General features: G+C 53.9%; 1 protein-coding gene and 1 long non-coding RNA gene across 3 annotated transcripts; one reads left to right on the top strand and one right to left on the bottom strand.

The window, feature by feature from the left end:
* Nucleotides 1–972: 972 nt before the first annotated feature.
* On the bottom strand, nt 973–10,850 carry TINAGL1 (tubulointerstitial nephritis antigen like 1). Its single transcript, XM_088790855.1, has 12 exons — nt 10,635–10,850; nt 9,805–10,122; nt 8,793–8,856; nt 5,071–5,163; nt 4,742–4,856; nt 3,531–3,654; nt 3,294–3,444; nt 3,007–3,184; nt 2,846–2,891; nt 2,465–2,588; nt 1,608–1,653; nt 973–1,511 (listed from the first exon to the last, which is right to left on the bottom strand). Exons 2-12 carry the CDS (start codon nt 10,112–10,114, stop codon nt 1,371–1,373), a joined length of 1,392 nt encoding a protein of 463 aa, XP_088646981.1. The 5' UTR covers nt 10,115–10,122; nt 10,635–10,850; the 3' UTR covers nt 973–1,370.
* Nucleotides 10,789–17,034, top strand: LOC148755619 (uncharacterized). 2 transcript variants are annotated; one of them, XR_016018599.1, is made up of 4 exons: nt 10,789–11,835; nt 13,904–14,088; nt 15,627–15,773; nt 16,576–17,034. It is a non-coding gene; the product is annotated as an uncharacterized LOC148755619 (long non-coding RNA). The 2 variants fall into 2 exon arrangements; XR_016018598.1 differs by having other exon boundaries at nt 16,566–17,034.
* Nucleotides 17,035–17,311: the final 277 nt, after the last annotated feature.

Here is a 17,311-nt window from a genome sequence, read left to right as displayed (position 1 = left end):
CCACCCTATGCCAGGGTACCCGTGTGGGTACCAGGACCCACTAATGAACCAGCTCCAATCCTCGCACTCAGGGAACTTCCAGGGTAACAGAAGAGGTAGGTAGACACCCAGATAAGTGAAATCCTGGGTGAAAAGGCAGGGTGCAGGTGAGTTCAGAGAGGGGGTGTCTAAGCCATGCTAGGTGGCATTGGGGTGGTGTGGGGAGACATCAGTTCTCTTTCACAGGTAGTGTCTGAATGAAGGAACCCGGGGGTTGGCTTTGAAATAGGAGTGGGATGGAATGGAAGCTATCGATAGGAGTGGGGTGGATAGAAGGGATGGTATCTATCTGAACTGGGGGAACAGCAAGTGCAAATGCCCGATGGTCTGCCTGTATACTGGACATTTGAGAAGCAATGAAGACTCTGGAGTTGCCCGGGCAGAGGTTGAAGACGCCGGTGAAGATGCTGGTTAGGCGGGTCCTGATGACCTTGAATGTCAGGCTGGAGCCTAGGCTTATTTGGCTGGCACTGGGAGACAGGGAAGGTGGGGTAAGGAGAGGGCTTGGAGAAGCTTAGCCCAGGGGCAGGAGGAGGTGAGGGGGCCCCCTCGCCTGGTTGATTTATAGAGGCTGATCTGCAGAGACAGAGGCTCAGCTTCTGTGGGGCCATGCCCTGCTTGCCTGCTGGGCAGTGGTGCCAGTTCTGCTGATTGGTGAGTTGCCCTCCCTACTCAGGCAGCGCTGACTCAGCATCTGAAAAGTGGTTCCCACTGGCCCACATTTCTCTGGGGGGCCAAAGGTCATGCCATCCATGCTTCACCTCCAACGGGCCCGTACCCAGGGCCACTGACAGGGCTGAATCAAGAAAGACTAAGATGTTTAGTCCACCCGCCCCAGCCAACCAGAACGTCCTCAGGCCATCCTTTCTGCTGTGTAACCATATGCCACCCCAACTGTGGCCTGCCTTTCGACTCCCAGAAGTTCCAAGTTACTAGAGTTATCAATATTTTGTTTTTATTTTAAAACAGTGAAAAGAAAAATAAATATCTTTGGAGAATAAGAGTACAGGAGTGGGGTGGGGTAGTGGGGCTGGAGACTTGGGGGTGTCCTGGTTTTGGTGGTCTTGCGTGGGGGTGCCGTGAGCCTGGGATCTGCAGCCTGGCTCCTCCCAGGCCAGGCTCTGCCCATCCCAGCTGGGAGGTCTGGGGCTCCACCAGCCTCGCCTGCCCGCGGCTCCCAGGCTGGGCGCTGTGTCAGCAGAACCCATGGGGATTAGGACCCTGGCGCCCGCTTGTACCCATAGCACCATCTGATGGGCGGGCAGGCAGAGCAGGGGGTCGCTACCCCACAAGGGGCTCTTTTGCTGGCTGGTCTGGTGTCGTCTGCAGCCTCAGTGGTGATTCATGTCCTCCATGCCCACGCGACCCCAGACTCCCAGCACGAAGCTCTCGATGTCACACTCATTGGCGCCACGCATGATGCGGAAGTGGCCCCGCTCGCCCCAGGCTGGGCCCCATGAATTGGCAGCCGTCTGCGAATGAGGAAGAGCCATGAGCAGAAGCAAGAGAATGGGGCCAGGAGGAGTACTGCGCTGGGGAAAGGGGACAGCAGCTGTGCAGGGACTCACCCAGTACTTGAGCGTCCTTCCATCAGGCAGAGTCTCCTCTCCCCACCTGCAGGCCAGAGCCAGGGAGAGGCAAAGGTGCTGATTCTACCTGTTTTCAGGGGCTCCGCCCTGGGCCTTCCCTATCCAGGCCCCTGCTGCCTTTGGTGACTCGGGTACGCCCCTAGGACTTGGGCAGGTCTCTGTCCCCGTCTGCACCTTCCTCAGTCTCCACATCTCTAAGTCTGCACGCCCGCGCCCAGTGTGCGGGGAAGCCACAGAAGGGATAACTGGAGGGGTATGCAGAAAAGGGGGGAACCTGGGCCTCCATCCCCCAGGGACCCACATCCTGTGTACCAGTTCTCTGGGACCTCACACTTCTGCCTGCCCACCCTCCTCACTTGGGAAGCCAAGGAAAGGTGGGCACCAAGGACCAAGAGGAAGAGACTCAGAGAATGTGGGTACCACAGAAGCCCCCAAACTCCCACTGCAAAGTACATTTCATTGGTTGGACAATTGAAATCAGTGACTCTGTCATGTCCTGTTATCACAGGTGGGGAAACTGAGGGCTGGGGGAGTGAGTCAGGCAGAGGTGGGAACAGGTGCTTAGATGGAGAGCGATTGAGCAACTCTTGAATCCTTGTCTATATTTCATTGGAGTTATTTTATCCCAATATGTAAGGAAGGAACAGTTCCTAGAAAACCTTAAAAGACCCCCAACTCCTGGTGTGACCAGGTCAAGTCCTTCCTCTTTTTGAGTCTTGGTTTCCTCCTCTTTGAAATGGGGCTTTGCAAAGACATGGTCAGGATTCAAGGTAGGCTCAGAGCCCCCAGTGCAAGCTCAGCTGCCCCTAACTCCCTGCACCCCCCAAACCCCTCACCCTGTGATCTTGACGGAATGGGTCCCATGCCGACGGTATCGCTCTGGCCTCCCGAGGCTCACTGGTGTGTGGCTGTAGATGCCGCCCTGGTACAGAAAGAAGTCCTCGTGCACCTCCATGAGGGCTGTGGGCAGAGGTCACAGTAGGGCTGGCTCAGCCCGTTACAGGCACCGAAGCCCGAGTCTGGAGATGCAGCCCCAGGCCCCAGAGCCTCTCATACCAAGATTCCAGAGGTGCTGCCCATGGGGAGGATACACAGTGCCCCACTCCCGGCCCCAATGGACTTGCTGCTCAATGCCGTACTGACCACTTGTGCCACTGTGCTCAGTCTTAAGCAGGCACAAGCTTCTGGAATCAGGGAGCAGGACGAGGGGCATTTACCTTGGACAGGGCCATTCTCCATCAGCTCCTTCATGATTTCCTTCTCCTGGAGGGTGGGAGGTGGAGGGTAAGGAGGACAGTATCCATTAGGGGTGAGGTTCCAGCCTTTGGCCAGCCTTCCAGCTCTCTTCCTCTGCCTCCTCACCCAAGTACAGACTTACACTGGAGCCGAGGCGGTAGGCAGGAGTGACCTGGTAGATGTCATTCGCATGGACAAGGTGATTGGGGCAACGGGCAGTGGCCTGGCGCTTGCCTCGACCCATGGCCCGGCTGTGCATCATGCAGCCAGCCTCGTTCTGCTCCCGGCCCGAGAATGGGTAGCAGTGGTCAGACACAACCCTAGAGGGGCAGCAGGTAGGAGTGAGCACGGCCCCGGCCCTTCCCACAAGGGGCCTTCCTAAGGCCCCTGCCACAGACCCTCTTCCCTTCCCGCACCCCTGCTGCTCACCCTCGACGTCGCAGGAACCACCAGGCCCCATCGAGTCGCCCACCGCGGCAGCCATGTTGGTTGTGCTTGTCACAAGACAGCAGGTTCTGGGGTGACAGGACAGGTGTCATGTGCCCCAGAGAATGGATTGAGACACGATCGGATGCCACCGCTGGTGGGAGGAAGCAGAAGGGCCATCAGAGAGCTCAGGCCTTAGTCCTCCTTCCCCACTGTGCCAGCCCCTGCTCTTGGACTTACCTGCTGTGGAGAAGGCCCAGGAGCCTGCACAGTTGCCCTGGTCGAGAGGCTCGTGGATTAGGTTGGGCCACTTCTCAGAGGCCTCAAAGGCTGTGGGCAGCACCTCCCCTGGGAGCAGCACTGTCTGCAAGGCAAAAGTCACTTGGTTGGCCTCCTGCCTCTCTCTGGCCTGCCCCTCAGCGGTCTGTTGGCATTGCAGGGCCACCAAGAGTCCAAGGCCTATGGTTTGATCTTGAGCCCTCCAGCTGCAAAAGGATTCCAATGACCTCCATACTGACTCAAGTAGAAGACCCAAGCACCATTCAGTGACTCCCTAGTGTCAGGTGTGGGGTGACTAGTCCTATTTTACAGATGAGGCAACTGAGGCCACGATCAGGGAAGTAGCCAGGCCAGGGTCACCCTGCTTTCCATCCTTAATCCTTGCCTTGTTCCTCCTCTGCACCTTCCAATCTGCCACATCCTCCTTCCCACCAGGACCTTAGGCTTTAGGTCCCAAAAGGCAGGGGAGGGAAGAAGCAGTCATGCCTCTGCCAAGGCAAACAGCAGGAGCAGAAAATAGCAGAGGCCCCAGGGAGTAGGAGCAAGGGCAGGGTCTGCTCACCCAGCCTTGAGCTGAAGTCCCTCCGCAGGGAGGGCCACTCTAGCCCATCCCTGCCTCCTCCCTGCCCATCACTGAGAGAGCCTCCAGCATGTGTCTCAGCGCTGTCCTGCTGAAGTGCCCCTCTTCACCCTTTGACTGTTCTGGATCTGGTTCCCATTTCTCCCCCGAAAGGATCCCACTGGTAGAAAGGGAGAAGCCCCCTTCTCCCTCAGGGTTCCACGGAGTCGTCATTTGTTTCCGAGAATTGCTGCTCTCTGGCCAGAGCTGGAAGAGTGTCTGTCCCTCCCTTCCCAAAATACCAAGGTGACCTCCTGGCCCCTTGGGCCCTGACCCAGCCGTACTGGGACCAACAGCATTTTTCCCAGGCTGGGGAGGCCAGGAAGGGGCTCATGCTGGAACGACAACATTCAGAATCAGAGCATCCGTTCTTGTAGTGCAGCACATCTCGTTATGGGCCAGAACTGAAGGCTCAGAGAAGGGAAGTGACTCGTCCAGGGATATGCAGCCTAGTGGAGAGGGATAGGCCCAGGCCCTCGGGGGAATAAGGCACAGGGTATGAGGGTCCTCGGCCATGAGGAGTTGGCAGCATTGTGGGCAAGAATGGACTTACGTGAATCTCATTCATGTTGCTGACGGAGGAAGGTGGGCGGTTGGTACCCAGGCGATAGCGAATGCCCTCATCCAGGGTCATGCCCCAGAAGGCACTATGGTTCCCAGCCCGCCACCTGAAAGAGAGGGGATGGAAGTGACAGACCTGCCAAGGCTGGGGGTCTTGGAGGTATGTGCATGTGGGTGGGAGAGGCGCATGGTGGCTAAGTGTACATATGAATACGATCTGAGCGTGTCTGTGCCTGGCAGGACATGCGCCTTGGGCAGAATGGATGTGTTGTATGTGCACGTGCAGGCGTGCCCCCTGGGGGCATGTCCAGGGCCTCTCACCCGTAGTTGCCCTGGTTGATGGCGTTGATCATGTCTTGGTCCACCAGGCATGGTTCCTGATCACACTCCCACTGCCCTTTCTCCTGGCAGGTGCTGGGAGAACGGAAGGGAAAGAAGAGGTGAGTGGGAGCTGGGCACCCTCTGAAGAGAAGAGGCCTCAGAGGTCAGCATGGGCGTGAGATTCTGTACCAGCACCTGTGGCAAGACCCTTAGATGATCCCATCCAGCCTGGTGGCTTTAAATGTCAACTTCAAGTTCATGATTCTCAAGTTTATATTCACCCGTATCTCTCCCTATGCTCCAGATTCAAGAATTGTGTTGCTATTCAACATCACCACTGGGGTGTCTAACCACAGTTCAAACTTAACGCATCCCAAACCGAATCCGGGGTCTCCCCTACTCCCATGCCTGCTCCTCCCACAGTCCCCAGACAACGGCCACTCCATCCTCCCTGGCGCTCAGGCCAAAAGCCTGGGAGTCACCCTTGACTCTTTCTCTCATTTGCTGATCCAATTCATTGGCAAATCCTGTTGGCTCTACCTTAAAAACACATCCAGCATCCAAATCACGGCTCATTCTTTCCTGTGGCCCCTGTGGTCTAATCACCTTTCACCTGGATTGCGCTGCCGCTGCCTCACTGTTCTCCTGCCCTGTGCTCTGTACACACCACTTCAGTGTATTTTTAACACAACTGCCAGGGATCCTTTTAAACCCCAGTCATATCATGTCATTCCTCTGCCCCAAACCCTCCACTGGCTTCACATCACAGAATAAGAGCCAAGATCCTTATGGTGCCAGCAAGGCCATGCATGGTCTGTCCTCCTGTCCCCTCTCTGACCCCCTTCTCTTAGTCCTGGTTCCTGAGGTCCCAGCCAGGCTGGGCCCCTGACTATTTACACCAGCCACGCACCTGCCCCAGGGCCTTTGAGCAGCTCTTCCTCCAACATCCTCATGGCTCCCTTACTTCTTCCAAGTTTTAATTCAAATGTCACCTTCTTAGGCAGGCCTGCCCTGGCCACCCTATCTTCCTGTCCCTCCGCTCTTCCGGTCACACTTCCCTGTTATATTTTTCTCCTTAGCATGTCATCACCCTCTGACATACTACATATTAAGTTATTTACAGTGTTTATACCTGTTTCCTCATAGACTCTAAGGTCTTTGAGGGCAGGTATTGTTTGGTATTTTCAGTGCCTAGAAAACAAAACCTAGTACATAGTAGGCACCCGGTAAATACTTGTGGAATGAATGAATAAGGCAGTATAGTGAAGTGACAAAGAGCATGGATTTTGAAATTGAAATCCTGGGTTCCAATCCTAGCTGACTAAGCACATGAATTCAAGTAAGTTATTCAAACTGTTGTCTGTAAAATGATGACAATAATAGTACCACCTCCCAGGAATGCAATGGCAGGCTTACAAAGCATTTAGCTCAAGGCCGGGCCCATCTTAAATGCTCCAGAATTGTTATTGACAGTTATTGTTCCCATTAAAGGAACCCCACCCCTGCCCCTCTGGAGTTTCAGACTCAGATCCAGCTGGCTTCCTGACAGCTCCTCTGAGCGTGTAAAAGTCGTCTCAAACTTACAATGGCCACATTGCCTTTCCCCAAACCTCCTCCTCTCCTAACATCGTCAACTCAGATAATGGCACCTTATCCACAGGTATTCAAGCCAGAACTCTGTGTAGTCTGTGTTGTTTTGGCCCCACCCCTCACCCCCCATGCTTCCTCAATCAGTAGGTCCGAAATGTCACATCAGGAAAGGCTTTGAGTCCATCTGCCTGCCACTTCTCCACTGCTACCACCTTCCCCGGTCCTCCAGCACCTCTCCCCTGGACCAGGCTCCCTGCCTCTTTATGATCCCACCCTCCACAAACCCTTTCAGAAGCCAGAGAGATCTTTGAAGAATGTAAATCAGATCATGTGCTAAGTGTCTTCCCATGACACTTAGAACAAAAGACAAAATCCTCACCAGAGCTTATGAGACCCAAGGGAGGTTGCCTGCACCTCCTGGGGCCTCTCTCCCCATTTCACAGCTCCAGCCCAGTGAGTTCAGTCCCATCTCCTGGCCTTCTCACAAACTCCTCCTAGGTCTGGGCCACTCGTCCTGTCATGTCCCTGGTATCGGCATAAATGTCCCTTCCTGAGTGGTCTTCCCTCACCCTTACCCCACTCTAAACCAGGACCCTCCATTATTCTCTCTTTTCCTCTGTCACACCTATAAGGACTTGTAACGATATGTTTCTTTGCATGTGTGGTTCCAGCGCAAGGACAAGGACAGTCGTGCATTCTGGCTACACATAGTAGGTCTTTAATAAATAGGTGTTTACTGAACAGTGGAATTCTATGAATTCTTCGAGGCTTTTACAAGCTCATAACTCTGCTATTACAAGATGCTAAATCGCCTCCTTTCAAGCCTGCTGGAGGCTCCCGCCTCCAATGTTGCCTTTTAAGGCGCCTCAAGGGGAACCAAGACCCAGTATGGTTGGGCTCTCCAGCCTCAGGAGTGGGCGGAGGCACTTTCAGGGAGGGCCAGAGGAGACTGCAGGAAGGGAGGCTCTCCCTGTCTTTCCCTTCCCCCTAGGACTCTCTCGAAGCATCCCTCGAGGGCTCACACAGCCTGGAAGGCCCACAGACACTGCCCTACACCCTCCCTCAGGTGCTGAGCACAGGAACACAGTCACGCTGAGCTGGCCTGGGGGGTGGGCAGTGGGCTGGTCAGTCCTTGCCTGCCACTTCCCCCTTTGCCCCCAGGGCTGCCCAAGCAGGTCTAGACTGGACTTGTGACAGCATTCCAAAGGGGGCCTGGGCGACCAGGCCCCAGGGACAGGAGTGGGAGAAAGTGTTAACCCCTCATTGTCCAGAGGCATCCTAATAGCCCTACCAGAATCATGCAGTCATGCTCCATCTTTCTGAACACCACACACACACACACACACACACACACACACACACACACACAAACTTCTCTCACCCAGATAGATACACTTTCACTGTGACCCAGCACCCTTCACACCAGTGAGGAAATGGAAACAGCTTATGCGTAATGCATTCCAAAATGTTTCGTCCTCCCTGGGGCCTCTCAGTCCCAGGCAAAGAGGGCAGGGGGCGGAGTGGTGGGTGCAGGGCCTACTCCTCTAAATTACAGGGTCCTCATTATTTGCATTAAGGCATTCAAGGCTCCTACCCAAGCCTTCTCCACTTCCCATCTCAGGCCTCACACTATAGTAGGGGGACACCTCTGACCCCTTCATCCTCCTGCCCAGAATAGTGGGGAGGAGTGGGGGAGGGAGAGGGGCCACATTCCAGGGGCTGCCCTGCTACAGGCTGGCTGGCCTCCAGCTCAGTCATCCTTGACCCTCATCCGGTCCAGGGCAGTGGATGTTGCAGTCAGAGGTTTCCTTCCTGGCGTCCCCTCTTCTCAGACTATCCCATAACATGGAGAAAGGTCGGGAGAGGCAGTAGCCCAGCCCAAGCCAGGAGGGGCCAGGAATGACTCTCAGCTCAGGGCCACACTTGGAGTCACATATCTATGGATGATCACTCCTGGGAAATGTTGTTAGAATGTTTATATAAGTTGACATGGTCAGTGTAAAAATCCCCACGTTACAGATGAGAAAACTGAGGCTCAGAGAAGGGAAAGGACTTGTCCCCAGCAAGTGAGCGATTTGAACTAAGTCTATCAGCCACACAAGGAATGCCCCCTCCAAGCCCCAAACACTCACCAACGGTTACAGTTGTCCCAGTAGGTCCCCAAGACTGGATAGATGCGACCCCCACGCATACATCCTGGTGGGAGAGAAGAGAAGGGAAGTGGAACCGAGACAAGAGATAATGGGCTGAGATGGCCAGGTCCTCAAAGGTCAAACAAATGTCCAGAAATACACACACACACACACACACACACACACACACACACACACACACAGAGATGCCCTAGCCCTCACTGAAACTAATGTCAAACTATAACTTAAGACATCTCCTGCAGGGTCACACACCAACTGCTACTTGGGAAGTTCTTCAATGACTCCAACTTTGGTCCCTCTTCCTTTACTTGCCTGCCAGCCACAGCACTCCTTAGGTCCTTTGCATTTAAATGAGTTGGGGCTTGGAGATGGAGCGCAGGACATGGGGAATCTGAGGCCCAGAGAAGCAAGTGACTCCCGTAAAATAATACAGCACTTTGGGATGACAACCCAGGTATGCAGTCTCATACCCACAAACCCATGGGATTGGGGAAGGAATTTAAGTATGTTCCTATTGCACAGGGGCAAGTGCATGGGAAAGGAATGTGGGGAGGGCTGAAGGCAGGAACAGATTTGACCTACTCCCAGGTGTGACCAGCCATCTCAGGGGTAGAGAAGCCTGGGTAAAGGCTAAGATGACCCTGACCAACCCCTGTGTGCTTTATCAGCCTGAGGGTGAGTCAGCAGGCGGGGCTAGCACCTTCCATGTCCAGGATATGGAAACAGGACTGGGAGAAAGGGCAGGAAGCTGTCTTTCTCCTGGGCCAACTCAGAATCCCACTGATCAAGGATCTTCTCTCTTTCAGCCTTGCTGGAGAAATTCAAGTTAGACAAGAGCAGGGACTTACTAGAGGCTCAGAGAGTGGGGTAGTGTCTCTTTCCCAAATTCTACAAAGCCTCCCCTGGAAATGTCAATGCATCAGCCTTGCTCCTGAGTCTTGCTGAGTTTAGGGATGACAGAGCGACCCATCCCTGGCCGTCTGGTGCCCACCTTGGATAGGGGGAAAAGGGGGTGGTACGCCGAGGCAGAAGTCCCAGAAGTCAGGGCAGCAGTCGGAGACGGTGCGGTTGCAGAAGAGATCACAGTAACAGGTAGCACCCAGGTAGGGCAGGGCACAGTCGTCGGCGCGGCCACGGCAGCACAGATCCTGCTTCTGGCAGTACCGGCCACCTGCATCCCGGATGCCCCGCAGGTGCAGAGCCGGTGCTAGCTCCCGGCGCCAGCGACCCCGCCGGGCACCCAGGGTCGACTCACCAGGCAGCAGCAGCAACAACAGCAGCCCCAGTGGACATCGCCACATGGTGCTTCCTGGGCCCAGGGAGGGCAGAGGTCAGGGGTCAGAGGTGGTGGGCAGCAGAGACTCCCTGGCACCCCCCAGGGACTGATTTCCTAGCTTCCTGGGCTGTGAGTCCAAGGGGGGGTGGTTAGCAGGGTCGGAGACCATGATTCCTGCGTCCCCAGGCAGGACATGAGCAGAGGAGCTACAGTTTATGTGCCCTGGCTTATAGGGGGAAGAGGACTGAGCAAGAAAAGAAGCCCCTTCTTGACCTGTCTGGGGACCTTCAAGGATGGGAGGTGGGGACTGTGGCATTCTTGGTGCCCCCCCACTCAACACCCGCATCTCTCCTGTCCTGGGTCCCTCTGATCCCCGCTACCTCCCATCCTTGACGTGGGTCCCCATTTCTTCTGTTCCCTGACCCCTTCCTCTGGCCCCTTCACTCTCCCTCTCTGCCACCTGTCATGTCCCTCTGCCTGCCCCCTCCTTTTCTCTGTTCCTTCTGTCTACACGCTCTCTCTTCTGAGCACAGGAGCGTCCCTACCTGATGAGGGGTGTGGGCTGACCCCAGGCTGCCCCACGCGCCGCCTCCGGACTCCTGCGACCGCTGGACACTCAAAGTCAAGTGAGGAGCGCGGGGCGGGATCGCTTTTTGTACCGCCCCACCCGCCACGCCGCCTGGGCTCGGCGGCGAGAGGGAGGGGCCCCGGCTCACGCGCACCTAGGGTGGCCCCGGTAACTCCCGAGCTGGGGCTAGTGAGGGGCGCAGTGAGCATGTGATTGTGCTCGCTTGATCTCCGGTGGAAACCGTTCCCTTAGGGGGCGGAACTCCAACCGAAACAGAAAGGATTGCGGTCTGACACCGGTAAGGACTTCCAATGGGCTTCACCGTGGGGCTCAGGAGCTCCGCGCAGAATGGAAGAGAGGGGCCAACGGAGCTCCGAGTCTCGGAGCAAAGTTTGTGAAAAGCTGGGGAAGGTGAGGGAAGCAAACATTTCTAAGTCCCCTTCTGACCCCTCAGTAATAAAAACAGCCACGCGCACCCCTCCTCACGGTGCCCCCCAGGCTTGGGACCGCCCCAAGCCTCCTCCTTTCCCAGGAATGATTGGAATCCGGATGAGGATAGTTTAGGACCCCGCATATGCCTTGAGTGGCTCATCCTTCCGAGGGGGTGGGGTGTGTGTGGTGTGGGGGACCTCCCTGCCCTGCAACCCCTCTTTGGGTCTCGGGGCTTCTCACCAGGCACTGCCCCTTCTCTCAGCCCTGAGGGCATCCTGCTTGGCACCAGTCCCCCTCCAGGGTTTAACTGCAAGAGCCCTGCCAGCTGGCGCCCCCTGCAGAGCCCCCCTTCCTGCCCCAGGCATAAACCCTTCCTTTGCCCAGGCTGGCCTGGGCCCCAAACAATGGGGCTTCTGTCCTGCCAGGCCTGCCAGGCACCTTTTACCTCCCTGTTGCGCAATACCCTCTCTCGGAAGAGGCTGGGTTCAGACCAGAGGACTCTAACAGCAGGGAGAATGAAAGAGACTACACCTGAACACATCAGTCCATCCCCAGGCCTGAGCCTCAAAGCCGCCCCTGTGGGTGGTGAACAGTAAGCTTGGGGATTCCCTTTGCCCTCTCTCTGACCTCCCCGAAGTCCTCCCCCAGCCAAGAGGCATCCTCAGCTGGCCAGCTCCTGGGGGAGAGGAGGAACCAGGACAAACAGGCATCTGTGACTGGGTTACCCCCTGCCAGGAGACTGGGCGGTAAGTCACCAAGGGGATCCCGCCCTGGTGGGAGGAAGGGGTGGAGGATGGGGGAATAATGTCCTGGAGCCTCAACATGGCACTGACACACGCAGGCGCTGGCCCGTCTGCTCCCTGCAGGGACCTGGGACAAAGCTTAGATGGGAAACTGAGGCTCAGAAGATCAGCTGTGTTGAGGTCACATAGCCAGAGCGCAGGCTCCCTCCTTGCCACCACTCTACTCCTTTCCCTCTAGGCACCTTTAATCACTCACTACAGGTCTCAGTACCCTCCTGGTTGGGAAGTCCCTCTTCGTATCTAACTTCCATTCACCTTGCTGCAAGTCGGGCCTGTTGGGATTGGTAAACGTCATACCAAGGGCAGGAGACGAAGGCTGCCTTCAGAAGAGCTGGTACCCAGAGTGCCTACCCTCGTGGATCAGTTTCAGTTGTATTCTGGTACTGGGGGCTAGTCCAGGGTCATCTGGCCTGTCATTTGCCCCAAATCACCCCCTCTAGGCCACCTGTGGGAGTCTGTGTTGTGTGTGTTTATGTATGTGTGTGTATATCTATGTAGCTGTGTTTGTGGTGTATTTCTGCTTAAGTATGTCTGTCTGCTAGTCTCTCTGTTACCTGCCTGTCCTCTATGTGTCTGTATCTGTCAGGATACTGCCTCTGTGTTGGTAATGGGTTTGTCTGTCTGTCTGTCGTGTATTGTTTCCCTGTATTTGCATGCTAGTTGGCTGGTGTGTCTGTGTGTATAGCTGTGTGACTGTCCCCATCTGTGTCTGCCTATCTACTAGGTGTCTGTGTATCTGTGGAGGGGAGGTATCTGTGTCTGTTTTGGGGGGTTTGGCTGTCTGCCTGTCCTTGCCTGTCTGTCTGTCTGTGCATAGGAGGCAGAAACACAAGAGCAGGGGAAGATCGCAAAGCCAAGAGCGTGGCTGGGGACAGGGGTGGCAGGGAGCGGTGTTCCTGCTCATCATTGAGCTTGGCGCTGAGCCCACCCCAATCGAATCTCATGACTCACTGGGTTCCTTGGCCAAAGAGGAGAGGAAAAGGGCAGGGTCTGGGAGGGGGGCTGGAACCCCACTTTCCTTTTCCGTGGTCTCCTCCTTCCTGATGACTCATTCTGTTTTATTCTTATCCAAGGGCCTGGGGCAGAGCAACAGGTGAGGAAACACAGCAGCCCTCTGACTCCTATGAGACAGGTGGCCTGGGATTTAGCAGTGACTCTGTCCTCCCTCACTTGTGACTCTGGGCAGACACTGCCCCTCTCAGCCTTGGTTTCATATCTGTACCCGGATGCTCCCTTGAGGCCCTTTCATGCTCTTTTCTTTCTATAAAGGGAACTGAAATGAAAAAGGGGCAGTGACATGCCTAAGGTCACACAGCAGAGCAGAGGCACAGGCTTCCTCTCTTCTCCTTAGGAGTCCAGCACCCCCCTCACCCCCCAAACAGCTGCTCTGGATGCTCAGAATGGTCCATTCTCCTCTATAGGCTAAACAGAGCCTCTTGGGAAGACAAAGACCCATTGTGCTCCATTCATCCTAGGTCTGTGGCCAAGAACCCACTCATTGAAGCCCAGGGGCTCAGATGTTTGGGTCCCAAAGGGCACTACCACTCAGGTTGGGGGTCCCTGGTGTCCTACTGTGGTCAGCGGGACATGTGTAGAACTTGGAGCAATGACACCGAGGACTGAGTGTAAGATCCAGGCCTAATGTTGTGTGTATTGGGCCATGTCGTGACACGTCAGGCTTTCTGGGGCCTTTTGGATTGCCTTATAAAAAGCACTGCCTGCAGGGCTGTGTGACAGGCAGAATGTTGTGCTACTGCAGCATGCTGGAATTTGTGGTAGATACAATTCGGGGCCACGTGGAAGTGCTTTGTACAGTGCTGTGGCATGCTTTACTGTCCGATTTTCTCATTCATTCAACAAATATTTATTGAGCATTTGCTATGTGCCAAGCTCTGTGCCAGGCGCTCAGTGTTTGAGCCAAACAGACACAGGTCCTGCTATTGTGAAGTCTTCAATCTAATGGGAAGACAGACAAATAAGTAAGCAAAGATACCAATAAGTCATTCCACAGTGTGCAGTGCTATGAAGAGATGCACGTGGCATAGGAACCTGGAGTAATGCCGTGGTCAAAGAGGAGATGACCTCTGAGCTGAGGCCTGAAGGACGGGAAGGAGGAACCATTCCCTAGAGCCCAGGGGAGCGAGGACCAGGAAGCCAGGTCAGCATGAGCGACAACAGCCCTGAGGCCTGGCACAGGTTAGTCTGTTTGAGAAACGGAATAAAACCCAGCGTGGCCACACTACAGTGAACGAGGGGGACAGAGGAGCAAGATAAGGCTGGGCAGTGGGTTGGGGCCCCTCATGCAGGACCCTCAGGCTAAAGGAAGGAGCTTGAATTATCTTCTGACTGCTGAGAGATTTCAACGTGGGAGTGAAATCATGTAATTCATAAGTGCACACGCCCATTCTGGCTGCTCCGTAGACTACAACGTACGAATCGATTCAGAGAGGCCAGGGAGGAGGCACTGGGGTAACCCAGGCTAAAGACACTGAGGCTTCATCGAGGCTGGTGGCCATAGAAATCAAGAGAAGCGGGCCTATTCAAGAGCTGTTCTGAAGGTGGGATTGATGGGACTCGTGGAAGGATCAGATGTGGTGGGTGAGAGAGGAGAAGTTGAGGCTGACTTCTGGGTGTCTAACCTGCTGGGTTGAAAACAATGCAAATTGTCTGCTCCTCCCATTGAGAGGCTGAGACTGCTCTCCTTCCCGGAATCTGGGCAGGCTGGGGGTCTGCTTGGAGCGGGAGTACCGTGTGACCTATGCTGGTTTCCAGCTCAGACTGGAAAAGAGGGAGGAGGGAGGACTGGGCCTAGGGGGGCTCCCATACTAGAAGGTGGGTAGGGAGGAGGGAACGGTACAGTAGGATGAGCTGGGAGGAAGGAGGAAAGCCCGGTGAGAGAGCTGGCAGAAACCAGTAGAAGAGAGTGTTTCAAAAAGAAGGGAGAGCTGACCTGTGTAGCATGCTGCTCAAAGGTCCAGTAAGCTGAGACAGCAGTGTCCACTAGATTTGGCAACAAGGACACTGGGATGACCTTGATGAGAGCATTCTTGGTGGAAGAGTGAGTATGGGAGCTGGACTGGAATGGGTGGACCAGCAAATGGGAGCCAATTAATTGGAGAGAACAACCATAGGCAACTTTTTAGAAAGTCTCAGTGCAAAGGGAAGCAGAGAAATGGGGCATTGGCTGGAAGGGAATAGAGGGATCAAGGGAGGATTTGGGCTAAATACGGAGGATACAAAAGTGGGTCTCCATGCTGATGGCAATGACTTGTAGGAGGGGAGGAATTGATGATATACAGAGAGAAGGAATTACCCCGGAGCAAAGTCCCTGATAAAGTAAAAATGGAAGGGATCCAGAGCACAGGAAGACAGCGCTGGCCTTTGACAGAAGCAAGTACCATCTGAGAGACAGAGGAGAAGAAGAGAAGATGGGTTTGTAGAATGACCCACGCAAAGATGAGGCAACCTCTCTGATGGTTTCTATTTTTTTTCCAAAGGAGTGAGAGCAAGTTACAGCCAAAGTGAGAGGGGAAAGGAGGAGAGGATGGAGGATGGAGGATTAGGTGTGAAATCCTTATCACAATCAAAGCCACTAGAGAAACAGAGTAGGATTTCTGGCAGTGTGGAGCGACCACGTGAAGTTACTGAATTTGCAATGAACTGCCAGTCTGCCACACGCAGCATGTGCCAAGCGTGGGCCTTTCCCCAGGTAACCCAATTATCTCCATTTACAGACGGGAAAGTCAAGACTCAGAAAGACTTTCTGGCTTGCCAAGGTCACACAACTGTTAGGGGCAGAACAGGACCGGAGCCCAAGCTCTCCTGGACACATGCCTCTGTAGAGGCTGAAATTGTCAGGACTAACCCGACTCTCACCCCCAGTAAGTAGTGTTTGTGCTCATCAGTTGTTGTTAAACTGGGAAAATGTAGTAAAGAGAAACACCGCTTTCCCTTTTTCTGTACTATTTGTGTGTTATGGGTGCTTGGGGGACAGTTGAACACAAAGGGCCCCTAAGCGCTGCTTCCTGGCAAAGTATTTGCTGAGTAATGACACCATTTCTCAATTTCCATCTATATCTCAACTGTTAGCGTCTTCAACCCTGGTCCAGGAGCACTGGGATAGTTGGGGTTAATGGCTCCCCCTCATCTCTTAATTATCTGCCCTCCTTCAATTCACTTTCACTAAAGAAAGCGCCCTCAGGAGTAGTAAGCTCAGTGTTATCACCGGCAAACATCTTAGAAAGCTGGTACCATCTTGGATTGCCTGTTTACACAAACGTTTCCTCACTGGATGTTTCCTGGAAGTCCTGATCTTCCCAGCAGGAATATTAATAAAGGGGTGCTTGAAAAGTACAAGAGGCTCTTCCATGGCTACAAGCACATTTCACACTGTACCTTTAATCCCTAAGCAGAAAGTGTTATGACGTCAATCGTTGGATGAATACCAATCCGACAGAAAGAATCACTTTTAAGAGTTGCTCCTCAGGGGCAGATACTGTGATGTGACCTTAGTGATTGTAAGAGGTTGAGTCATCAAAAAAAAAAAAAAAAAAGTTTCTGTCCCAATTCCTGGAACCTGTGAATGTTCCCTTATTTGGCAAGTGTCCTTGCAGATATAATTAAGTTAAGGATCTCTGGGTGGTCCCAGATCCACAGACAAGTGTCCTTATAAGACATATACAGGGACCATGGACAGAAGAGAAGAGGAGGCAATGTGACCATGGTTGCAGAGATTGGAGTGACACGGCCACAACCCAAGGAATACCTGGAGCCCACAGAAACTGGAGGAGGCAAGAAACAGATTCTCCCCTAGAGCCACGAGAGGGAAAATGGCCCCATTGAAACCTTGATTTTGAACTTCTCGCCTCCATAACTGTGAGAAAATAAATTTCTATTGTTTTAAGCAGCCATGTTTGAGGCAGTTTGTTACAGCAGCCCTAGAAAACTAATACAGTGGTCTTTCATTTCAAGGATGTACAAGGCCTAAAATCTGTGTGTCAACTGGAATGTGCCAAATTCAAGGTGATATGCAGATTGAGCCAGCGCAAAGCAGCTTCCATTGGCAAAGGCAGAACAAACTGGCTCAGAAAAATCTACTCATCTTGAAGTGGTTCAAAGCACTCATCTTCAGTGATAAGGGCATAATATCAAGGTTAAGAGCACAGGCCCAGTGGCCAGATGGTGTAGTTTCCAATCCGGACTCCACCTCTCAGTAACTGTGAAACCTGGGGCAAGTTTGTTAAGCACTCCGTACCTCAGTTTATCCATGTGTAAAATGGGGACACTAATAACAATCCCGACCTGCGGGGTAGTTGTGAGGATTATATGACAATATATGTAAAGCACTTGGAGTCAACAATGCTGACATATCACAAGTGCAAGATAAGTGTCTGCTATCATGAAACTGACCCAAAACAGC

The sequence above is a fragment of the Rhinolophus sinicus genome, chromosome 14, assembly GCF_057876585.1.
Source record: "Rhinolophus sinicus isolate RSI-liver-muscle chromosome 14, RSI-T2T, whole genome shotgun sequence".
NCBI classification, from domain to species: domain Eukaryota; kingdom Metazoa; phylum Chordata; class Mammalia; order Chiroptera; family Rhinolophidae; genus Rhinolophus; species Rhinolophus sinicus.
This window is presented reverse-complemented; position numbering and strand designations above follow the sequence as displayed.

Excerpts from the sequence above, each read along its gene's own strand:
- TINAGL1 (XM_088790855.1), bottom strand. The coding sequence starts at position 10,114 with ATGTGGCGATGTCCACTGGGGCTGCTGTTGTTGCTGCTGCTGCCTGGT. Across the intron at positions 2,589-2,845 it reads GGAGAATGGCCCTGTCCAAG|CCCTCATGGAGGTGCACGAG; the intron begins GTAAATGCCCCT and ends CTCTGCCCACAG. Across the intron at positions 1,512-1,607 it reads GAAGGACGCTCAAGTACTGG|ACGGCTGCCAATTCATGGGG; the intron begins GTGAGTCCCTGC and ends CCTCATTCGCAG.